The 25,380-nt window shown below is 38.2% G+C and overlaps 1 protein-coding gene and 1 long non-coding RNA gene across 5 annotated transcripts in view; one reads left to right on the top strand and one right to left on the bottom strand.

Moving 5' to 3' along the window:
• Window positions 1-25,380, bottom strand: part of LOC118968673 (uncharacterized) — an 89,022-nt gene that overhangs the window by 38,026 nt on the left and 25,616 nt on the right. The gene's annotated exons all lie outside the window — the stretch shown is intronic.
• Window positions 1,712-21,247, top strand: UPF3B (UPF3B regulator of nonsense mediated mRNA decay). 4 transcript variants are annotated; one of them, XM_073227365.1, is made up of 12 exons: window positions 1,712-2,019; window positions 2,894-3,000; window positions 3,169-3,275; window positions 11,324-11,422; window positions 12,765-12,875; window positions 13,896-13,939; window positions 14,408-14,590; window positions 14,979-15,017; window positions 16,815-16,975; window positions 17,305-17,599; window positions 20,257-20,365; window positions 21,126-21,247. In XM_073227365.1, the coding sequence occupies exons 1-12, from the start codon at window positions 1,864-1,866 to the stop codon at window positions 21,185-21,187; spliced, it is 1,473 nt and encodes a 490-aa protein (XP_073083466.1). In that variant the 5' UTR covers window positions 1,712-1,863; the 3' UTR covers window positions 21,188-21,247. The 4 variants fall into 4 exon arrangements, with proteins under 4 accessions (XP_073083466.1, XP_073083467.1, XP_073083468.1 ...); XM_073227366.1 differs by having other exon boundaries at window positions 1,713-2,019; window positions 20,257-21,247; XM_073227367.1 differs by lacking the exon at window positions 14,979-15,017 and having other exon boundaries at window positions 1,714-2,019.

Here is a 25,380-nt window from a genome sequence, read left to right as displayed (position 1 = left end):
TCAGTGGTTAAAAGCTAACAAGCACTCCAAAAACAAGGCATACACCAAGATGTAAACACAGAGCTAAGTGGCAGGTCAGAGGCAGATTCTTAAGCTAGGCTTGTAAGAACAGGCAGGTATTGGAGGCAAGAGTGAATGACAGATTCCAAACACAGGGAAACGGTCTTGGGAACAGGAATTAGGAACTCAAGCATATGTTTGGCAATAAAGGTGAGAAAAGTACAGAGTCTGGAAAATACATTCTAGCTGTCAACAAAATGAGACTGGGGCCCTGAGCCAGCTTTCTCCCTTGGGCTTCTATTGCATCCTTAACTTGGTACTAACCCCTGTGGGGTCTATCTGTAGCTCTCTACTTATCACTTGCCATTTCACTTCCTTTTTCCTTAATTGCATATGATACAATTGCACAGAAATATGTTCAATTAATTCTAAGACATGTTTTTTTCACATATTAACACCTCTGAAATCAGGATGCATCTTGAAATTGATGGGGTGTCATAGTTTAATTGGTAGCATTTGTTTCTCTCCTGGTATGTAAAATAATGGTGACCTTAGATTCAATTGTATCAGAGTTGATGAAATACAACTGCTCTATCATTTAAGGTAATATTTTTCAAATTTTGCATTTTATAAAATTGGGGGGCTGGCTTTTACTGAAGTATAAATTTACACAAAATACTATTCACCAATTTTAAGTGTACAACTCAATGAGTTTACATGAATGTGTGCAATCATGCAACCACCATCATAATCATAAGAACATTTTCTTAGCTCCAAGTTTCCTGGAGCTTCTCTGCAGTCAGTTGTTTCTCCTCATCTGGTTCCTTAGCAATCACTGATCTGCTTTCCATCAACATAGTTTTACCTTTTGTAGAATTTCATACCATGACATTGCACAGCATATATTCTCTTTGTGTCTGAATTCTTTCACTCAGCATAATCATCCTGAGATTAATTCTCATTGATGGACATATCAGTTCATTTTTATTGCTGAGTAGTATTTAATTCTATGAATGTATCACATTTTGTTTATCCATTTGCCCATTGACACATTTGGATTGTTTAGTTTGGGGCTATTTTAAATAATGTATAATTGGCCCTTTTAAAGCAGGAAGGAGAGTGATCCCATCTAAAGCCAAGTTAGGTTTTATTTTCCCCTTGTGGGGTATCACTACCATGATAGAGTCCTTTTTCTTAAAAAGGAGTGATGAAAACAAATCTCACGTATTTTGGTCATTATCACCCCTTTAAGTATCTGTGAAAGGTGTTTACTAAAAAATCTGTGAATTCTAATCCATAGAAGGGAAAGAAATTCTAAAGCTTCTGAAAGCACACTTTTACAAACGATAAAAAATACAAGTCCTTCCCCTGGTGAGGCAAAACTTTGGATAAACATCGGATTTATCTGAGGAAAACGAAGCCCGCAAAACCTATCTTTTCATCTGAAAAATACAAAACTTTCAAGATTCAGAATTCCGTTTACTTACAAATAGAGATATCTACAACTCCAGAATGCCCTGCCCGAAATGGGTTACTGTTTTGTATGCCGGGATTTGTAGTTCGCGAAAGCATCGCCCTAATCAAGATGGCTGAGTAGCTAATGACGTCCGAAGACCGGGCCCTGAGAGTCCGGGCCGCGAGCCGATTGGACAGTGCGATACGGGAGGCGGGAGATTAAGACCAGAAATTAGAACCTTTCCACAGAAGGAAGCCTGGGCGCCTTGAAGTCTCGCGAGATCCTGGCTGGGCCCAATGGAACACTGGCCCCAGCTTAGAACTAAGGGCGATTGTTGGGGGCGCGCGAGTGGGTGGCGAGCAACATTTAGGCCCGTTTGCGGCCGTTGAGAGCAAAGAGCCGTAGCAATGAAGGAGGAGAGAGAGCATAGGCCTAAGGAGAAGCGAGTAACCCTCTTGACTCCCCCGGGGGCCACAGGCAGCGGCGGAGGGGCTTCGGGGGACAGCACCAAAGGGGAAGACAAGCAGGATCGAAACAAGGAGAAGAAAGAGGCGCTGAGCAAGGTTCTTGACTGGCCGTTGGCCCAGGAAAGGGCGGGACGGGTCCGCCACCCGTGGAGGATGGTTGGGAGTGGGGCTGTCCGCTTTCTCACCCAGCTTCTCCCTCTTGTTCCTTCACCTGAGTGAAAACCGCATCACCCTGTCCCATCCACTTGCCCAAAATGGGGGAAGCCCCCGGGTGGGTGTGAGGAAAAGGGGGGAATCCCAGACGAGAAGGTTTAGGTCACAGCTGTGAGATGGCAATGGGACGGGGAAGCAGTGGGTAAAAAAGACGAGGAATTAAAACGTTACTTGGGGGGAATTACTAAACAGTGAAGGGGCCATCGGGTGGGAGTAGTTTGTGGGCGTATTAATGGAGGCGAGCTGAGGGAGTGTGGGGGGATTAATGGTCTGGGGCCAGATCGGGTGCATCCTGTTTGGGGAGCAATAAGGGAATTTTGGTATTCCTTAGAGTTTTGAATTCTTTATGCTGAATGAGAGGAAGGGTTTTGTTTTCGGATGTGTTGGACGTGGTGGGGAAATATCAAGAACTCGTGGCATCCTCAAAAGACCAGGGTTGGTCTACTAATCTCTTAACACTACTAGTATTTTTTGAAAGATGTGCGATAGAAAATGTGAAAACCTAGTGAACTGCGGGGCTTCGGGTTAACTGAACCTGAAATTTTCCTTTCTCCGTGCAGTTCTCGTTTCTAAGAGTTTTTAAAAACCGCGTTACTGTTATGTTTGACTAGTTTTGAGCATTAAAAGAATATTTTCTCCTAGGTTTTTATAAATGATCTCATCTTTTAAAGCCCAGCCTTCTTCAGGGGTGGTGATTCTTTCAGGTATGACAGAAAATTGCTTTGTACTAATTTTATTTTCTTTACTCATTTTTAAGGTGGTAATTCGGAGATTACCTCCCACTTTGACCAAGGAGCACCTTCAGGAACATCTGCAGCCTATGCCGGAGCATGATTACTTTGAGTTTTTTTCTAATGATACTAGGTAAAATAAATAAAAGAGGGAAGGGGGGATAAATGAAAAATGGTTTCTTCCATTCTTTTTTATCCTGTTTTCCATTTGATTTTTGAGCCTGTCTCTTTAATGTATGCATACTTGTAATTCAGCCAGATACCTGCGAGCATATTTACATAATTGCTTTCCTCTCTGCAGTCTTTATCCTCATATGTATGCCAGAGCATACATCAACTTTAAAAACCAGGAGGACATTATTTTGTTCAGGGATCGCTTTGACGGTTATGTATTCCTTGACAATAAAGGTGAGTCTTTGAAACTGAAGGGGAGTTTATCATTTGTATGTTTTAACACTGCATTACAGTGTTTGTTTTCTTAATGCCTTCGTATCTTTTCTAAAATTCTGGGTGATAAAATGTGCAACGTTTTTTAAAGAGTTGTTACACATTTGATAATCATTATAGTTTTATAAATAAATACATGACTTTTCACAGCCATCCGGTATTTTTATTAACGTGCTATTTCTGTAGTTTGATCAACTGAATGAAATTGCTGCTCTTTTCTCTCTGACAAATTTTTTGCCCTGGATTAGGTGATCTATTTACTAGTTTCAGCAATAATACTGAAAAATGACTCTCTAAACTTGTATGACAAGTTTTAAATATTTACTTCTCATCTTGGTTCAAGGACCAACATTTATTTATTTATTTCAAATCTTTTAAGCCAATAGTTCCCAGGTGGAATACTGTTTAACATTTTAAGTTGTACCTAATTAAAATATTGAACCTGATGATCTCCCACTTTGTATCCAGGAGTCTGTAGGGAATGCCCTAACTCATTTTATTTATTATCTGCTGCTTATAACATTTAGCCAGAGAATGTCTAAGCTGCCATTTTCCACTTTTCTTTTGGCTTTGCAATCATAGGTGAATGATGTGTCTTTTTGTTGTTTTTTTTTTTTCAGTATCACTTCAGAGTTTGTGAAAATGAAATCTTTGTCAGGAAACATGTCAGTAGAAGTTGAAGGGTTGCCACTGTGTTTATCCAGCTTTTATTAATCCTCCCCACCCCCCTCCTCAAACTAGCTACTTCTCCATTCAGACTTTATTCCAGTAGACAGTGATTTCCTGGTAATCTGAGCTGTGTTTAACTTTTTCCTCTTTCACATCTTAACATTAAACAAGTAATGAATCTTTTCAGTTTATTGTTTTTTAATATCTTGTTCACCTAGGCTTACCAAAACTTTCACTTTATATTGTCATGACCTAATGCTTAATAACCACTGTATCTAAACTTACTGGATTTTGAATTTTTTCCATTTCCATGTAATTCAGTCCATTAAATTGCCATGCAATTAGTCTTTTTGAAATACTGATTAAAGATATAGCAGTTGTGGGAAAAACATCCAAACTCCTTGCTAGCTTGCTAGGCAGAATCCTCCATAGTTTGGCCTCACTTTTGTTTTTTCAGCTTATCTTCCACAGTTTCCTTCTGCTTAGTCTGGTTTATCTATTCCTTCTCAAATATATCAGTTATTAAGCTAATCTGATTCTGCATTCACTAGAATTTCCAAAATCATGTTTCTTCCATGACTGCCTTCTGATACCTTCTGGTCAATTCTAGTTATTTTATTGTGACTTATTCTGTATGCCAATGATCTGACCATAGTGTTTTATATCTTGTATGACATTACCCTATAGCAGCGATCTGGTGAATATTTTTTCCATTAGTCACTTTTTTTTTTAATTGAGATACAAACTCACATATCATACAACTCAGTGGTTTTTAGTGCTTTCACAAAGTTGTGCCACCATCACCACTATAAAATTCCAGAACGTTTTCCTCACTCAAAAAAGAATCCTACATCCATTAGCAGTCATCTCCCCTTCTTTCCTCCCCCTACAGCTTCAGTAGATACTAATCTAGCTTGGATTCTGGACATTTCATACAAGCTGAATCATACAATGTGTGGCCTTTTGTGATTGCCTCTTTTACTTAGCATGTTTTTCAGGTTTCATCCATGTTATATAGCATGTGTCATTACCTCATTCCCTTTTTGCATTTTTGAAAATTGTGGTAAAATACATAAATTACCATCTTAACTATTTTTTTTTTTTTTTTTTTGAGAGGGCATCTCTCATATTTATTGATCAAATGGTTGTTAACAACAATAAAATTCAGTATAGGGGGGTCAATGCTCAATGTACAATCATTAATCCATCTCAAGCCTAATTCTCGTCAGTCTCCAATCTTCTGAAGCATAACGAACAAGTTCTTACATGGTGAACGAATTCTTACAGAGTGAATAAATTCTTACATGGTGAACAGTACAAGGGCATTCATCACAGAAACTTTCGGTTTTGATCATGCAATATGACCTATAAACCATCAGGTCAAATATGAATATTCATTTGATTTTTGTACTTGATTTATATGTTGATCCCCCATTTCTCCTATTATTATTATTATTTTTATTTTTAATAAAATGCTGAAGTGGTAGGTAGATGCAAGATAAAGGTAGAAAACATAGTTTAGTGCTGTAAGAAGGCAAATATAGATGATCAGATGATCAGGTGTGTGCCTATGGACTAAGTATTAATCCAGGCTAGACAAGGGCAGCAAGACATCCACGGATGCAGAAGATTTCTCTCAAAGCAGGGGGGGTGAGGTTCTGAGCCTCACCTCTGTTGATCCCCAAATTCTCACCTGATGGCCCCCCTGCGACTGTGCCTGTCTTAGGTTGTTCCTCCCTTGAGGAATCTTACCCGTCTCTGGCTAACCAGTCATCTTCCGGGGCCATACAGGGAAATGTAAAGTTGGTAAGTGAGAGAGAAGCCATATTGTTTGCAAAGGTTAGCTTTTTACTTCTTTGCAGATTTATGCCCTGTGGCTTCTATGCCTAGCACTTGTCTCGAGGTATCTTTACCACCTGGAGGAATTATGATACTCGGTAAATTCGATATGAGGCACGAATTCTATTTAAGGGTTGTAATTAGGAAGGAAGAAGAAAAGCTATAGATGTAGCATATGAAGGAAACTTGGGAGGATTGATTATTTCTTTGACATATCTTCTTGTATAGTACCTTAAGTATGTATAGGTTTTAAACTACTAACTAATTTGCACACACTTATTAACATAATAGGAATACGGTGACATAAACAAAGCAAATCTATAATTACCAGCCATCTCCAGTGAAGCCAAGAAAACCATTTAGGCACCCTAGGCATTTGTGAAAATTTATCTATGATATGATGGATATTGTCCAACTGTACTTGAACCATCAGACAAATTAAAGCAGCCCATTTCTGGGATCTGTTCACATCCCATATGTTCTTTTAACCATAGATAGTCTATAGTCATGAGATTTTGGGGTGCTACAACTTGCACCCCTCCCAACTCCTGGTTGAGTTCCAACAGTACAGATCCAGTCAAATTCGTTGTCTCACTGTATGCACATGCCAGCCTAGACATCTCCCTCCTCCTTCTTATGGCAAGTCCAGGAGACGGTGGGCTGGATGCAGCCACAACCGCAGCATCGTCCGGATCCCTGTGGAGGCTTTTTGATGATCATCCCCCGGCACGAGTCCTCCAGAGAGTGCTGATGCCGGAAGCTCCTCCTCATATCGTATCTTAGTTCATTTTCTGGGTATCCAAGCTAGGCCTTGATCTTCTGCGTAGAAACAAACAGACCCTTTGCCCACACTTTGACATGCCCTCTATACCACTGTGCAGAACTCATTGGAGGTCAGCACACAGTAACTGCTTTTTTTTTTTTTTTTTTTAATTAAGAGAAAGGAATATTATCAGAAAAGAGTACCTCCATAGCTGATCATCTGACACCCTTTAAGTGATCAACATTAAGGATATTTAAAGCATGCGTTGATCTTTGATTTACCAATAGTTTTATCCTGTTAAGGAGTAATCCCCCTTTTCTTTCTTTCTTTCTTTTTTTTTTTAAATTTTTAATCTACACTTACCTGAAGAATACTATGTTTACTATGCTCTCCCCTATATCAGGTCCCCCCTAACAACCACATTACGGTTACTGTCCATCAGCTTAGCAAAATGTGGTAGAGTCACTACTTGTCCTCTCTGTGTTGTGCAGCCCACCCTCCCCTTTTTCCCTACCCCCCATGCATGCTAATCTTAATACTCCCCTTCTTCTCCCCCCCCCCTTATCCCTCCCTGCCCACCCATCCTCCCCAGTTCCTTTCCCTTTGGTACCTGTTAGTCCATTTTTGGGTTCTGTAATTCTGCTGCTGTTTTGTTCCTTCAGTTTTTCCTTTGTTCCTATACTCCTCAGATGAGTGAAATCATTTGGTATTTCTCTTTCTCCGCTTGGCTTATTTCACTGAGCATAATACTCTCCAGCTCCATCCATGTTGCTGCAAATGGTTGGATTTTTCCACTTCTTATGGCTGAGTAGTATTCCATTGTGTATATGTACCACATCTTCTTTATCCATTCATCTACAGATGGACATTTAGGTTGCTTCCAATTCTTGGCTATTGTAAATAGTGCTGCGATAAACATAGGAGTGCATCTGTCTTTCTCAAACTTGATTGCTGCGTTCTTAGGGTAAATTCCTAGGAGTGGAATTCCTGGGTCAAATGGTAGGTCTGTTTTGAGCATTTTGATGCACCTCCATACTGCTTTCCACAATGGTTGAACTAATTTACATTCCCACCAGCAGTGTAGGAGGGTTCCCCTTTCTCCACAGCCTCGCCAACATTTGTTGTTGTTTGTCTTTTGGATGGCAGCTATCCTTACTGGTGTGAGGTGATACCTCATTGTAGTTTTAATTTGCATTTCTCTGATAATTAGCGATGTGGAGCATCTTTTCATGTGTCTCTTGGCCATCTGTATTTCTTTTTTGGAGAACTGTCTGTTCAGTTCCTCTGCCCATTTTTTAATTGGGTTATTTGTTTTTTGTTTGTTGAGGCGTGTGAGCTCTTTATATATTCTGGACGTCAAGCCTTTATCAGATCTGTCATTTTCAAATATATTCTCCCATACTGTAGGGTTCCTTTTTGTTCTATTGATGGTGTCTTTCGCTGTACAGAAGCTTTTCAGCTTAATGTAGTCCCACTTGCTCATTTTTGCTGTTGTTTTCCTTGCCCGGGGAGATATGTTCAAGAAGAGATCACTCATGTTTATATCTAAGAGGTTTTTGCCTATGTTTTTTTCCAAGAGTTTAATGGTTTCGTGACTTACATTCAGGTCTTTGATCCAGTTTGAGTGTACCTTTGTATATGGGGTTAGACAATGGTCCAGTTTCATTCTCCTACATGTAGCTGTCCAGTTTTGCCAGCACCATCTGTTGAAGAGACTGTCATTTTGCCATTGTATGTCCATGGCTCCTTTATCAAATATTAATTGACCATATATGTTTGGGTTAATTTCTGGGGTCTCTAATCTGTTCCACTGGTCTGTGGCTCTGTTCTTGTGCCAGTACCAAATTGTCTTGATTACTATGGCTTTGTAGTAGAGCTTGAAGTTGGGGAGTGAGATCCCCCCTACTTTATTCTTCTTTTTCAGGATTGCTTTGGCTATTCGGGGTCTTTGGTGTTTCCATATGAATTTTTGAATTATTTGTTCCAATTCATTGAAGAATGTTGCTGGTAATTTGAGAGGGATTGCATCAAATCTGTATATTGCTTTGGGCAGGATGGCCATTTTGACGATATTAATTCTTCCTAGCCATGAGCATGGGATGAGTTTCCATTTATTAGTGTCCCCTTTAATTTCTCTTAAGAGTGACTTGTAGTTTTCAGAGTATAAGTCTTTCACTTCCTTGGTTAGGTTTATTCCTAGGTATTTTATTCTTTTTGATGCAATGGTGAATGGAATTGTTTTCCTGATTTCTCTTTCTATTGATTCGTTGTTAGTGTATAGGAAAGCTACAGATTTCTGTGTGTTGATTTTGTATCCTGCAACTTTGCTGTATTCCTATATCAGTTCTAGTAGTTTTGGAGTGGAGTCTTTAGGGTTTTTTATGTACAGTATCATATCATCTGCAAATAGTGACAGTTTAACTTCTTCTTTACCAATCTGGATTCCTTGTATTTCTTTGTTTTGTCTGATTGCCGTGGCTAGGACCTCCAGTACTATGTTAAATAACAGTGGGGAGAGTGGGCATCCCTGTCTGGTTCCCGATCTCAGTGGAAATGCTTTCAGCTTCTCGCTGTTCAGTATAATGCTGGCTGTGGGTTTATCATATATGGCCTTTATTATGTTGAGGTACTTGCCCTCTATTCCCATTTTGCTGAGAGTTTTTATCATGAATGGATGTTGAATTTTGTCAAATGCTTTTTCAGCATCTATGGAGATGATCATGTGGTTTTTGTCTTTCTTTTTGTTGATGTGGTGGATGATGTTGATGGATTTTCGAATGTTGTACCATCCTTGCATCCCTGGGATGAACCCCACTTGGTCATGGTGTATGATCCTTTTGATATACTGTTGAATTCTGTTTGCTAATATTTTATTGAGTATTTTTGCATCTACATTCATCAGGGATATTGGTCTGTAATTTTCTTTTTTGGTGGGGTCTTTTCCTGGTTTTGGTATTAGGGTGATGTTGGCTTCATAGAATGAGTTTGGGAGTATTCCCTCTTCTTCTATTTTGTGGAACACTTTAAGGAGAATGGGTATTATGTCTTCTCTGTGTGTCTGATAAAATTCCGAGGTAAATCCGTCCGGCCCCGGGGTTTTGTTCTTGGGTAGTTTTTTGATTACTGTTTCAAATCATCTTAACTATTTTTAAGTGTACAGTTTAGTAGTGGTGAGTACATTTCACATTGTTGTATAACCAATCTCTAGAACCTTTTCATCTTGCAAGACTGAAACTATACCCATTCAACAACTCCCCATTTCCCCTTCCTCCCAGCCCCTGACAACTACCATTCTACCTCTGAACCACCATTCTGTCTCTATGAAGTTGACCATTCTAGGTACTTCATGTAAATGGAATCATACAGTATTTGGCTTTATGGCACTGGCTTATTTCACTTAGCATAATGTCTTCAAGGTTGATCCATCTTGTAGCATGTGTTAGAATTTACTTTTTAAGGCTAAGTAATATAATATTCCATTGTGTGTATATGCTACATTTTGTATATTCACCCATCAGTGGACACTTGGGTTGCTTCTACCTCTTGGCTGTTGTGAATAATGCTGCTATGAGTGTGGGTGTACAAATATCTGTTCATCTTTTGAACATTGCCCAAAAGTGGAATTGCTAGGTCATATGGTAAATTGTTTTTAATTTTGTAAGGAAGCACCATACTATTTTCTAGAGCAGCTACACCATTTTACATTCCCACACAATGTAATAATGCATGAGGGTTCTAATTTACCCCAATTTCTCCATGTCCTCACCAACACTTGTTACTTTTTTTCCTTTAATAGTAAACATTCTGATGAGTGTGAGGGGATAGCTCATTGTGGTTTTGATTTGCATTTCCCTAATGATTAGTGAAGTAATATTTTAATCTTTGCATATGCTTGAGCATATGAGCAACTTTTCATACACTTATTGGCTACTTGTATATTATATTTGGAGAAATATCTATTTAAGTCCTTTGAACATTTTTTTAACTAGGTTTTTTTTGTTGTTGTTCTGGGAGTTCTTTATATATTCTGTATATTGACCCTTATCAGATAGGTGATTTGCAAATATTTTCTCCTGTTCTGTAGGTTGCCTTTTCACTCAGTTGATTATGTCCTTAGATGCACAGAAGTTTTTAGTTTTGATACAGTTCAATTTATCTATTTTTGTTGTCCGTGCTTTTAGTGTCTCCTGGTGTATTAATAACAGCTTTATTGAGATAGAATTCACGTGCCACAAAATCCACCCTTTTAAAGTGTATATTCACAGTGTTATGCAACTATCACCACAATCTAATTTTAGAACTTAGGTATCACTCCAAAGAGAAACCCCATACCTATTAGCTGTCACTCCTCATTCTCCCCAGCACTACCCCCCAGCTCTAGGCAACCCACTAACCTACTTTCTATCTCCACAGATTTGCCTATTCTAGAGATTTCTGATCTATTTTTTAAATGAAAATTAATTTGTAGTTTTTCCCCTATGTATCAAAATATCATGCTTTAGAAGTTAAATTTAAATGAATATTTTACTTCCCTGCCATATCTTTTCATTGTTATCAGTATGAACTTGGGGTTCCTTTGGTAACATGTTGATTTTAATTATGTGAGTGTTATTTATGTCTGTGGGGAAGTCCTATTAAGATGACCACCATCAAAGAGGCCTACAAAACAGTGGGTTGACACTGTATCCACTTTTGACATTTTCTTTGTTATAGCAAGTGTGCTCTTTTTTCTAAACAGGTCAGGAATATCCTGCTATAGTAGAATTTGCACCTTTTCAAAAAGCTGCAAAAAAGAAGACTAAGAAAAGAGATACCAAAGTTGGGACTATCGATGATGGTACAGTATAGTTCTAGTTATGTAAAGCTATTGCTTTGGGTTTTGAAAATATATTACTTTTGTGGGAATTAACTGGACTCCAGTCTTTTAAATAGTGAAACATGGAATAAAGTTCAGGAGAAATGTAATTCACTGATGAAAGCTTTGCTTAATTGTTAGAATGGAGGTGGGGTTCCTCTAGAATGTCTACTCTCTTTGGCTGGTAGCATTTCATTCCTCCATGATTAAGCAATATATTGCTGACTACTGAGTAGTAAATCACCTTAGGTCTTTTGATTAGAACACAGTGGAAAAATTCAGATGTTTCAAAGTATAGCATCTCCTTAAGGCCTCTTACCATTTTATGATAATTTATTTGACTTCTGGTTTCCATTTTTATAAAGAGGAGGAATTATCATTGCGAGCTATGATAGAAAATTTTCTATACTCAAGTAACTTAATATAAAGTAGCTGAAGTGGCCAGTCTTATTTTCTAGGTTTTAAATATGCAGTTAACTGCATGCATAGGAATTACATTTAACTGAAATACAAGAACTGAAAAACTAATAATTGCCTTTTAAGGTAAACTGGATCCAGATTTTGAGCTCTCCGTAAGTTGTTATGTTGGATAAGGACTTTAGCTGCATTATTTTTTTTATCACATTGCTATTTTAGAATCATCTAGTTTGATTTTATTATTTATTACTGTAATGGGTATTTTGTAGAGAAAACAAGAGTCAACACACCATTGCTTATTGGTTATATCACAGATTCAGGCCTGGAAGACTAGATCAAGTAACATGCTCCACAGTGCATAGAAACTCCCAAGTATAAGCAATAGAGTGACTCAGATATGTTACCCTTTCTGATGTCAGACGTATCTAGGAAAGAACTCCAGGAATTAACATCACCTCCAGTGCCACACCTAGGACATCCCCCCAGTTTATCTTTTTGTGGAACAACTGAGTTTCATATGTTGAGTTCACTTAAACTGAGATATACTCATACAGGAATTGCTACATGCTTATACATAGTACCCTCTGAAGTTCCTGTAACTGACTTTCAGTTCTCCCATAAGTGTGACTCTGATTAGAAGGAACAGTGAATTTTAAAAGCCAACTAATGTCCCTGGAGGTTCTGTTTTAATGTGCGGTGTCTCATTTTCCCTGACCCCATGTTAGCCCCGGACTCCCTTAGTGGGTATCAGGAGTTCTGAGAGTAAGTGACCAGTAAAGCTCTAAAAACTTCATCTTGTGGGTATGGTTAGGTTGATTTTCAATCTTTGGTGAAGTAGAAAATGATCACATTTGACAAATATCCTAGGTAATATTTCCTATTTTGTTTACTTAAAACAATTATTTAGATCCAGAATATAGAAAATTTTTGGAAAGTTATGCTGCAGATAATGAGAAAATGACATCTACTCCAGAGACACTGCTAGAGGAAATAGAAGCAAAAAACAGAGAATTAATAGGTAAGTGGACAAGAGGAATTAAAGCATTCTTTTTCCTCAGAAGACCTGTGTGACTCCCACTTCCATCCTAGCTGTGTGGCCATGGGGAAGACACTTAACTTCTTTGAAACTCTGTTTCTTCTACTGTAAAATGAGAATGATAATACCTGCCTCACAGGATTTTTTTATGAGAATGCATTGATAAGATGGGGAAATTCTCTGTGACCTTTATTTAGTGCCACATGAATGAACATAAGTATAAAAAGTTAAAAGACTCATGGGACCTTTAGATTTTGGTAAGCCTTTGACCATCAATTGGTGTTTTCTAGTAATAAGAAACTCACATTCCTAAAAAATAATTTTTGACCTGAAAATATCAAAAAATGAAATTAGCTACTGCAAAATTGAAAACCTCTTAAGAAATTCTAGTTTGGATGTTGGTTTCTAATAAATTGCTGCTAATGTATCAGCTCTAAACATAAGCATAGCCTGTGACCCAGGATTTCCACTCCTAGGAATTCATCCAAAGGAAGTGTGTTTTCAAAACGCTAGCTATGAGGCTAAATAGCATTGTTCAGAATATTGAAAAATGAAATAAATATTATTCTAAAACTTGGTTTTTATTAATGGATGCATAGTATAAGCCTATCTCTAATATTAGAATAAATTTCCAGAAATGGAAATAGGTGTCAAAAGGATATTTTTAGTCCCTTCTCCCAGTTTCTTCTCAGTTGAACAAATTTATAGTGCCATCTATAAAACAATAGAATGTCATTTATGCTTAATTCTCACTGACACTGGGAATTTCTCTTTTGAAATATTGTTCTACTATTTTCATTTGAAGTTCTTCACTTTTTAGAACATATTTTAAACCTTCAGAATTGAAATATACTGTAAGACATCTGTTCGATAGTATAGTTGTGAACTTTCTGTTAAGGGGTCTAGTTTTCCCACCTTGGGTGGTTGGCAGGGAATGTCAGAAAATGGAATCCTTTCTAGGGGTTGATAAGTATTATTAATAATCTGTTTATATTTATGTAGCTAAAAAGACAACCCCACTTTTGAGCTTCCTGAAAAACAAGCAGGTAAACCTTTTGTTTTTATAGTTTTCTCAATACTTTTATTTCATTGGTTTGCATTCTGTAAATGTAAGAGCACTGGGATCCTATAGGAGAAATAGTTTCTTTTTCTACCATTATTCTGTAAAGATCTGGCTCATTGGCTTCACTCTCTGGTCTTTTCCTTCACTCTGGTTGTTGGACCAGGGATTCACTCTGCAAACCCAGAGAGTCCAGAGATACTCTCTTGATTTTCTGAAAACCTCTGGAAATAGAGCAAGGCAGCAGTAGGAGACTCTGTCACTAGCAGGCCTTGGTCTTTATTCTCTCTCATATTCTGAATGGGGTGGGGAGAGGGTTAAGGAGGTAGAATGCCACTTGTAGAACATAGGAAGGAAAGATGATCCATTTTAGTGAGTGCCCATCATACCTTTGGGATTGAGTTTTTGGTGATGATTATCTTGTTTGAAGTCTTGTGTTGATATTTCTTTCTAGAGAATGAGAGAAGAAAAAAGAGAAGAAAGGAGGAGGCGAGAAATAGAAAGAAAAAGACAAAGAGAAGAAGAGAGGAGAAAGTGGAAAGAAGAAGAGAAACGAAAAAGGAAAGATATAGAAAAGCTAAAGAAGATAGACAGAGTTCCAGAAAGGGACAAATTAAAGGATGAACCAAAGATTAAGGTATGAAAATAACTTAAACTGAATGCATGTTGCTGAAAATTGCATATATCTACTTCTTTAAATATGTGTGCATCTTGTGTTGGTGTAAATAGTGTTCTGTTTTTGTTTTTGTCTTTTTTGGGGGGGAGGTAAACCAATAGAAATCTTTCCTATAATATTATTATTTTTTTAGTTTAAGATAATTTTAAAGGATTAAGTAGTTCACATATTCAGTGCAGATCTGTGTTATTTTTATCATTGAAAATACTCAATTTTTGAATTATTGTTCTCTGTTCTTCATAAATAAGGGCTTAGGGCTGGCTGGCATGAATTATGGGTTTTTATTCAGCTTTTCCTTCATATTTGATACATGAAGTTGCCTCATCTGTTTGTTTTCCACTGTCTTCAGGTACACAGGTTTCTGTTACAAGCTGTGAATCAGAAAAATGTAAGGACCAAGTACATGATACAGAGCACCTAGTATCATGTCTCACACCCAGGTCTTAGTTAAACCCTTTTGGTGGTGGTGGTAGTCTTACCTGTAGAAAACCCCTTCAGACTGACTTGAGTCTTCTTAAAAGCTGAGCTGTTATGAATTCCTAATTTAGAGAAAGCCCAGATGACTTCCTGATGTGCTGTGTACCCAGAAGCCTCACCAATAGACAGCTAGAGGACAACCATGCGTACATAGCTCTTTGTCTTCTGTTTATGAGCCTCTCATAACTAGCTGCCTTGTGGGAGTACTAGGGGTAAATATCCTGCATTCCCTGCTTTCCCCTCTCACGATTCCCCACATTATCTTCTTGCATCTACCTGGGAATCTGTGAGCAGCAGACTCTGATTAATGCATTGCACGTAGGAAGGGAAAACCTTGTAGAAAGCTCCCAGCCTTGCTTCTTCCCTTCTGAGGGCATGGCTTGGGCAGCTCTTGCTCCAAAATATTTCCTGGGGAGGTACTAATACCTAGTATGTCAGAGAAAGAAAAAATGCCACAGAGATGGTGACAGGGTGTCCTACCTTCTCAAAATTCAGTTTATGTGGCTAGGGTTCCCCAAGGCTCTCCAGGACTCATTAATGGCAGGATGCGGAGATTCCCATTTAATTCTTTCTAGCAGTCGCTCTGTCCGCCGTGCCACAAGTGACTTGACTTGCTATTCCTAAGCATCAGCAAGACAAGGTAGAGCCAGCCATGCTACATATGTTCATTAATGTTCTTATTAGCATAATGAACATCTTGGCTTCTAACAAAGATGTTCATTAGAGAAATAAGAACACTTCCAGTGAAACCTGCACATGGTAGCCTCACTTTACACTGGTGCTTTCTTAGTGTTGGACTTGCCATTTGCAGTGGCTGTGCTGAAACACCTCGTGCTTAAGTCTTGTGTGCTTTGCCTTTTGCTTGGTGACTTGTGTGAAGCCTTCACCCTGAGATGAACCTATGTATGTATGATGCCTTCACTCCGAGACTTGAAATTCTTTGATTTTGCCTAAGAATCTCTCTGAATATCCAACACTTGGGGGTGTTCTAGAGAGATTTATAGCAGTGGCATGAGAAACTTTTTCTTAGCAATTTGGACTTTGTAAACCATATTTATTTTAGAATTGCATTCTGTCATATCTATATGACACTGAATAGAGTTCCTGCTCAGTACAGATGGGACGTCACTGTTCCATGAGGTATTTGAATTTTTAAACCAAATGCCAAGTAATTCTTGCTGTTCACCTCTAATAATACGATTGTGCCATCATAAGTATGTTACTCTCAGGCTCAAGGCAGAATTATTCTTGCAATGGATCACTCCTTTAGTGACCAAGGTATTTTGTCATTTCAAGTAGTACATAAAAACAGTCCAACAGTAATAACCTGCCTAGCCTTTTAAATTTGTGGCATATTTTTGCATCAAGTGATAGCAACATGTTGGTTTGGTACAGAAGGCATACTTGGAAGTGTGCACTGGTTCACTTAAAGGTTAGCTCATTTCAAGCCAAAGGAGTCTTGATCCTATTGCCACAAAGTAATTAAACCACTTCATTTGAGTGGGTAACACTTTAACATTAATAGCATCCTTTTAGTGAATTACTGCTCTTGTGCACTAGTTGTTCACCTGAAAGTTTAAGAGTACCGGCAGAGATAAAGGCCTTCAATAGCCTAAATTTAGAATATTTAGTATACTGTTCTCTTTGATGGAAGCAGATGGGAGTGTTCCACCCTTCAAAATAAAAATAAACTTGTTTTTCTTTAAAGCTGCTCAAGAAGCCAGAAAAAGGAGATGAAAAAGAATTGGACAAAAGAGAAAAAGCCAAGAAACTGGACAAAGAGAATCTGAATGATGAAAGAGCCAGTGGGCAAAGTTGTACAGTGCCCAAGCGTTCTGATGGCGAACTTAAAGATGAAAAGCTTAAAAGGTCAGTAGTAGAGGGCTCTTTGGTACATTTGTATTCAGCATGTTTCTAGATGCTAGTTTTAGTGCTATGTCCTGGACTTGTGCATGAATGAAGATACTCTGTTTTACACAGGGTAGGGGGATGAGAAGGAAAAATTTCAAATATTCTAGTATCCTAATATGGGTGAATGACTTTTGGGTTTTGTTACTGTTTTTCAAAACATACTGTTTTTTCACTGTGCTCCAAAAGTGCATGCTCATTATATAGTTGCCAGGTCAGAATGAGAGTGTTCCTGCATTTGGGATTAGAAGATCTGTGAGGGTACATTCTCAGATTTGTTTTTCATGCAGACCTGAAGATGAGAGTGGCAGAGACTACAGGGAGAGGGAACGGGATTACGAACGAGATCAAGAGCGCATACTTCGGGAAAGAGAGAGGCTGAAGCGGCAAGAGGAAGAGCGCCGGAGGCAGAAGGAGCGCTATGAGAAAGAGAAGGCTTTCAAAAGGAAGGAAGAAGAAATGAAAAAAGAGAAAGATGCACTTCGGGATAAAGGAAAGAAAACTGAAAGCACAGAATCAGTAGGCAGTGCAGAAAAAATTGAAAAGAAAGAGGAGGTGGTTAAGAGAGATCGCATAAGAAACAAGGTGCTGCTTTTTGTTATGCTTCTTTATTTTCATGAAGATTTTTCTTTCCTGCAAGTGTGAAGGACGGGCTAGCTCACTGTTTACTATAGAATTTTTAAAGGGGAACTTTTATCTGCAGCTTTTTTTCAGTCTTGGTTTGGTCATTTTATTAACTTATAGAAATTTCACACATACACAAAAGCAGGGAGAACAGAGAATAATATGATGTACACATCACCCAGTTTAAAGCAATTACCATCTTGTGGCCAACCTTCTTTCTACTCTGTCCAATACCTGCCCCTACTTGATTATTTTCAAGCAAATCCTAGACACAGAATTTCTATAAATATGTCAGTTTTAGAGATAAAGATTCTTAATAATATAACCCTAATAGCATTTTCACACCAAAAAAACCCTTTAATAATTCCTTGATGCCTACCTACTCAGTGTGCAAATGTTCCCAATTGTCTCATTATCTTTTTTATATACTTTAAACAAGATCCACAAATTGAATTTGCTTGAAATATCTTAAGTCTCTTAATCTGACAATTTCCCCTCCTTTTGTTTTCCTACCATTTATTTGTTACAGAAACCAATTTGTCCTGTAGAGCTTCAAATGGTCTGTATTGGCTTATTACATCCTGTGGTATCATTTAACGTGTTACTACTCTATTTTCTGTGTTTCCTTGAAAACTGGTAGTTATAGCTAGAGCAGGGGTCAGCAAATTTTTTCTGTATGGGCCAGATGGTAAACATTTTACACTCTGTGGGCCATATGGTCTTTGTTACAACCACTAAGCTCTGTAGGAAAGCTGGCATAGACAATATGTAAAATAATGAGTGTGGCTATATGCCAATCAAACTTTTTTCACAAAAACAGGTGGCCCTTTTTGGCAAAGATACTTACTAGTTCGTGGTGTACACTTCCTATTGCATCATCAGGAAGCATATAATGTCTGGGTGTCCTTTTTTTTTTAATTAAAATATTGATATACAATCTTATGTTGGTTTCAAATATACAACACAGTGGTTTGTTATCCATATTATTAAATCCTCACGCCCTGTACTGCGGTTACTATCTATCAACATAGTAAGATGTTAGTGTGATATTAGGATCAGTAGCAATTGCTATGCAATGGTTATGTAACAGGGCATCCTTGTTCTTAGGAAATACAAGCTGAAATATTCAGGGATGAAGTGTCATGATTTCTGCAACCTACTCTTAATTCTGCAAAAATAATGTGTATATATGTGTGTGCACACACTAGAGACAAAGTGTTCATGTGACAAAATGTTAACAATTGAGTCTAGGAGGGTATTAGGTATTCACTGTACAAGTTTTGCAACATTTCTTCTATAGATGTAAAATTTTTCAAGATAAAAAGTTGAAAAAAATGACTGATCAGTATGTTCAGGTATTGTCAGCTCAATTCATCAAATATAAAAATTTTCATCAGCCTTTCTGCTAATGATTTTGCTTAGATTCATCATTTCGTATGCTTGGGGGAGAGGTTAGAAAATGGTGAAATATGACTTCTGCCTTTCCTGTTGAATTTATTATCCGATGTTCATTTCTATAAAGAGGAATTCTCCCCAGAAGCTGTTTGGTTAGCGTGCAATTCAGTTTACATAGGAAAGGGAAGACAAACACTTGATCCTTTCCCATTATTTACCAATATTCAGAGTAATGAGTGATATCCCAGCAACTTCCAGGGGTTATCAATGAGTTTCATTTTGTTTAGTCATTAAGAATTCATGGATTTAGAGATACTTGGTATATTCCGATTATCATCAGTTATTGTCCTTGTTGATGTTTAAAGTTGTCCCATTTTGCAAAGTGGGCGTCCCATCATCCATTTCTTTAAATACTATGCAGGAGTCTCATCTGTTTTAACATTTCATCTTGTGAAAATAGTGAAACATTTTCCTGGAATTATTTGAGAATAATGCTTTAAAGCTAACTTTCATATATCAGTGTGAAAGGGCAAGGAGGGCTCATGTCATTTTTTGTTGGATTCTAAAAAAGGCCTATATATTTAAGTTTTCCAGGATCATACTGTCATAAACCAAACATATTACTTGAACTGAGAGGTACATGATGACTTTATTGAGGCCTGTTTAGGAATCTGAGATCTAAAGTGCCACCTAGAGTCTGAGCTGGGCTGGGGTGTTATGTTATCATACATGAAGTAAGAAACAATCATGTTTGTGACAAGTTACTCTGAGCTCCTATCTTCAGGGAAGTCTCCACTTAAGATTTTGCATTTTTTATTATTATTTTTTACTCCTAAAATGTTCTTAACGTGGTACTGCATTTTAAACTCAATTTATTGATGGGGAAGAGAGATAGTCAATGGCTGTTGGTTTCTAAGTAAAAAAAAAAAAAAGTTCAGGTTGATTCATCTTGATGGTCAGGAAAATTAGGCAGTAGATTTATTGAAAGTTTACCCTAGGCATATAATACTTATAAAATGGTTGATATTCTTTGGAGACTGGGGAAAGGAAGCGGGCAGTTAGAAGCAAATTAACCAACAACACTTATCTGTCATGTACTGTGCCCTCACATTTTTCATCTGGTTTGAGTTGTTTTTGGTATATATTGATACATAATTTATGACTCTGAAAAATCCCCTGTAAACGCTAGGTTGTTGTAACATTAACATTTCATTTTACTTTAGGATCGCCCAGCAATGCAGCTTTACCAACCAGGAGCTCGAAGCCGAAATCGACTCTGTCCTCCTGATGACAGCACCAAGTCTGGAGATTCAGCAATAGAAAAGAAGCAGGAAAGTGGTATTAGCCATAGAAAAGAAGAAGGAGAGGAGTGATTAAGTCCAAATGGCCTTTGGTGTCCTGACTGTCTAGGCAGCAGAAGAGCACGCATTAAGCAATCCAGAAGTGCCTTCAGGGCAAAGGAATAGAGAGGAAGAAAGGGGGCCACTGTGCTGGTGAGGTACACTGCAGAGGAGTATGATTTTTTGTGTCAAAGCAAGAATATGATTGCAGGTTCAGGCTGGAAGTACAATTTTAAATTTTTATGCAATTCCTACAGATGAAGTTTAAAGTGTCAGACAAAGATGAGGGAGAGGACATGCATTCCAATTTGCAGGCAGGAAGTGTCAAGTGAGGACTTAGGTATGACACAAGAAGAAAACAAGAGCTGGCTCTAAAATCAAAAGGTTTTGTTAGTCCTGGGTTGAATTTTCTTTGAGTGGAGCAAAGTCACTTTTAAGTCTTGTTCAGATCTAGTTATATTCATTGTTGGTGATAACTGTTGACTTTGTGTACTGTAGATGCAACAAGCATGTAATTGTACAAGTACAAGGAAGGAGAGACAAATTTTCATTTATGCAAAATTTAAATAGTCAAGTCTCATGTCTATATCTTGTGTCCTAAAGTTTTAGGATTAGTTTTAGTCTTTTGTTTACTTACTTGAGCTTAGCATAAAGAATATATTTAATGTCCTTTCGCCTTTAGCAATTTTTATAGTAAGTAAAATTTAACCCTTGTTTGGTTCTTGACAGTCCAGTTTTTGTTTTGTCTTAGGTCTATGATCTGAGTGCACAGCCTCTCCAGGAAGGAAACTACACCAGTATTTGTTCCTGTTAAATAGCACCTTTTACTCTTACTTATTTTGCATTGATATCAATAAATATTAACATCACTCAAGTATGAAGTTAAGTGTGCTTATTAACTTTACTAAATAGCTGTTCTGTGAAATTAAACTTTTCATACTGAATTAACCTTTGGGGAATTTTGAAAGGGAATGAGTAATAATTTGTTTCTGCCTTCACTAACATTATGCCTTTGTTTTGCCCAAGATCAAATCAGGGTTCACTACTCCTGTTCCATAAGAACCAAAATGTTTGATAACATCCTTGAGCTGCTACTTAATTTTCACCCTGCCAGCTTCTCCTAATGTGGCATCAGTTTGCTTTTACCAAGTCACTGCTTTATGTCTTACTTAGGTTTTAGAAACTAGTGTCCCAAGAGACAGGTAAAGAGGAAGAGCTATTGAAGATAATTGAAAGAGTATGGTCCTCACCTGGGTGAGAAAACAAAAATAAGGGAAGGGGAAATTTCAAGGAGAATTGTCAGCGCCCCATGTCGTAGAGAAGTTCAGGAAGATAAGAAGTATGAAGTGTTCATTGGATATGGCGGTATTGAAGTCATTAGTGAACCAGTGCAGCAGAAACCAAGTTACAGTGAGGAGTAAGTAGCAGGTGGGAAATGTATATGGGGGCAGTTGGATAAATGGGTCTTGGAGCCCAGAGAAGAGATACAGGCTGGAGATACAGATTTGGACTTGATCTGTTTTTAGGTGATCATTGAAGCTATAGGCCTGATGTAGTCACTCAGGAAGAGAGTGAAGAGAGAACAAGCAGACCTAGGACCCAGCCTCAGAGAACTCTAAGGCTACTGTACAGGTGAGGAAAGGTATCCACAGAGAGAAAAGGAATAGCAAGAAAGTAGGTGCAAAACCGGAAGACTGCTATTACCTAACCCAAGAGAAAAGAGTGAAGGAGAGGGGAGTGGCCAGCAGGGTTGGATGCTGCTAGAAGGTCAGTGTGATGCCTAAAATAGGCCGTGGGATTCAATGACTAACAAATCATTGATAAGTTTGGCAGTGAAGAAATGGAGATAGGTAAAGGAATTGATGAAGGATTATTTTAAATATGAGGAATGAAAAAGCATCTTTAGAGGTCAAAAGGAAAGCTCTTGAGAAAGAGGATGAATACCCAGGGGAAGTAATAACCAATCATGGGTGTGCTGAGAAGACAGGTGAAAACAGTGCCTCTTGGCAGCAGAGGTTAATGAAGTTGGCCTTAGGAGAAGCAATGCTCTAGAACCATTAGTCCCAAGATGGCATCATTCACCTCCTTACCCAGTCTGGGGCCTGCTGCCAGCCCTTTCAAGGCTGTTTTTATGTCAGTGCCTCCCTCTCTTGTACACTTGCCTTGCCAGTCCAACTCAGTAAACCATGTTTCCCCAGCCCTCTTATTAAATGTCTTACACTCATTTATGTATTCATTTAGCTAACATTTACTAGTCACTGTGTGCCAGGCCCTGCGGGTCATGGACTTAAGCAAGATCTTGTCCTTGAGAGGCCATAGTCTAGTGGTGGCAAGAATGACTAGAAAGAACCAGTGTGCAACGTACCATGTGATTAGGGCTACAGTGGCATGGGCTGGTGTGGAAGTCTCCTGCCCCTAAGCTGCCAAGGGCTGGAGAAAATCCCAAAACCAGAACTGGTGAAGCTACAAGAGGGTAGTCTCAGTACCACCTTCCTCTAGTTTGCACCCTTGCTGTCTTGTATTGAGGGGAGGATGGTCAGGAGCACTTCCTCATAACTCATAATTTCACGTTCTTAATACAAATTAACTGTGTTAAAACTCCATAGAGCCAGAGCCCACATTTCCTTCTCAGATCTTTACTCATTTGCCTTCTAATTGATGACTTTCAACCCCAACTCATGAACATCATATATTCCCTTCCGTGATATATTTTCTTCTCCCAAGTACCTGTCACTTTCTAACAATACATATCTTGCTTCTTTTATTTACTTTCTCTCCACTTGAATTTAAGTTCAAGGCAGGAGTTTTGTGTTTTGTTCACTCATGTAATTACAAAATTTAGAACATAATGGTGTATGGCATATGCTCAAAAAACAGTAAATGAATAAATGAATGAATCAACAATGATGGCAGCCTGGACTAGGGCAGTGAAGGGATGGAGGAGGGAGATCAATTGGACAAACAGAATACAATGATTGGTTGTGGGCCTGAGGATGGAGTCAGATGTGACCTCAGTGTTGAAGGGATAGGTGGTTAACATCCTTTGCAAAACAGGAAAGTGAGAGGAACCTGAGTTCTGTTTGGGACCAAAGATATTTGTGGGTGATTCTGGTACAGATGTCGAGTAGGCAGCTAAATCTGAGATCAGGGGAGTGGTCAGGGCTGGAGATAGAAGATAGCCTTAACATCTGTAAATATAGGTAACATGTATTACAACAGCAGTGAATAGATAGAAGATAGCCTTAACATCTGTAAATATAGGTAACATGTATTACAACAGCAGTGAATACTTATTTATCCATGTCGCCATAGTAGGAGCTTAATAATTATTTGGTGAATGAACAAGTGAACTCCATAAGATTTCTAAGGATGGCTAATTCTCTGTATGTAGCTATCAATATATACTATGAATTCACCAAGTGTGAACCTGTCTTTGCTAACTTGCCTTCCTTAGTAAGGATATAAATGGTCATAATAAATTTTTGTAGTATAGAGGACAGCTCCAGGAATAATAAAAAAAATTCTGGGTAGCCCCCACAAAAAATATGACATACAGAGGTTCTGTATACCAACTGAAGGCTACAAAACTCTACTTTCTCCTATAAAATCCGTTTAAAGAGAGCATCCATGAATACCATAGAAAGTTAGATGTTAATTTATCATCACAGTTAAATTACACCTCAGGACTACTGATAGACACTTAGGTTGTTTCCATATCTTGGCTATTGTAAATATTGCTGTGATCAACATAGTGGTACATATGTATTTTTGAGCCAGGGATTTTGTTTTCTTCGGGTAAATTCCTAGGAGTGGAATTCCTGGGTCAAATGGTATTTCTATTTTTAGTATTTTGAGGAACCTACATATTGCTTTCCACAATGGTTGAACCAATTTACGTTCCCACCAACAGTGTAGGAGGGTTCCCCTTTCTCCGCATCCTCGCCAGCATTTATCGTATCCTGTTTTTTGGATGTCGGCAGCATGGCTGTAATTTTTTAAAAAGGAAAATAAAAAGCATTAGCAATGATGTAGAAAAACTGGAACTGTCCCACACAGCTGGAGGGAATGTAAAATGGTGCAACCATTGTGGAAAATAGTCTGGTAGTTACTGAGAAGGTTATACATAGTTAGCACATGAGCCAGCAATTCCACTCCTAGGTATATATCCAAAGTAATTGGAAACAGGTACTCAAACAGATAATTGCAAACCAATGTCTATAGCATTATTCGTCAAAAATTGGAAGCAATCCTAGTGTCCATCAGCTGGTAAATGGATAAACAGAGTATGTCCCTACAGTGGAATATTATTCAGCCACAAAAAGGAAAGACGTACTAGCAGATGGTACAACATGAAGGAACCCTGAAAGCATGCTAAGTGAAAGAAGCCAGATACAAATGGTCACATAATGTACAATTCCATTCATATGGAATGTCCAGAATACAGGAATCCATAGAAACAAAGTATATGAGTTATTGCCTAAGACTCAGGGGAGAAGGGGAATGGAGAGTGATCAGTAATGGATATAAGTTCCTTTTGGGGTAATAAGAGTGTTCTGGAATTAGCAGTGATGGTTGCACAACCTTGTGAATGTACTAAAAACCGCTGAATTGTACACTAAAATAGTGACTTTCGTGGTACCTGAATTGTAGCAAAAAAAAGTGGGTAAGAGATTGGAAAATGTAAATATATACAAATTTTTCAGTTTTGCTGTAAAGGGAAGGCCAGAAAGGAGCAGCAGCTGGAAAGGGAGCTCAGATAAAAAGCTGGTTTTTAAGATGGGAGAAGTGACTGCCTGTTTATTTATATGTTGATGGGAATAATCCAGTGAAAATCAGGGACAGAAAGGCAGGAACTGCCAGAACAAGGTTCTTGAATAGTTGACAGGGGATGGAAGGCTCAGCAAGCAGAAAGGCTGGCTGTAGCATGGCAACATCATCTGCCTAAACAGGACTGCAGAGGATTCCACTGCAGGTCCTGGTAGGTGGGACATGGTAGGTATAACTCCA

Source organism: Manis javanica, chromosome X (genome assembly GCF_040802235.1).
Source record: "Manis javanica isolate MJ-LG chromosome X, MJ_LKY, whole genome shotgun sequence".
Classification (NCBI taxonomy): domain Eukaryota; kingdom Metazoa; phylum Chordata; class Mammalia; order Pholidota; family Manidae; genus Manis; species Manis javanica.
Note: the sequence above shows the minus strand (reverse complement) of the source record. Positions and strands in the feature narration are given on the sequence as shown.

Coding starts and splice junctions, on each gene's coding strand:
- UPF3B (XM_073227365.1), top strand. CDS start 1,864: ATGAAGGAGGAGAGAGAGCATAGGCCTAAGGAGAAGCGAGTAACCCTC. Junction 2,020..2,893: donor AGAAAGAGGCGCTGAGCAAG/GTTCTTGACTGG, acceptor CTCATTTTTAAG/GTGGTAATTCGGAGATTACC. Junction 3,001..3,168: donor TTTTTTTCTAATGATACTAG/GTAAAATAAATA, acceptor TCCTCTCTGCAG/TCTTTATCCTCATATGTATG.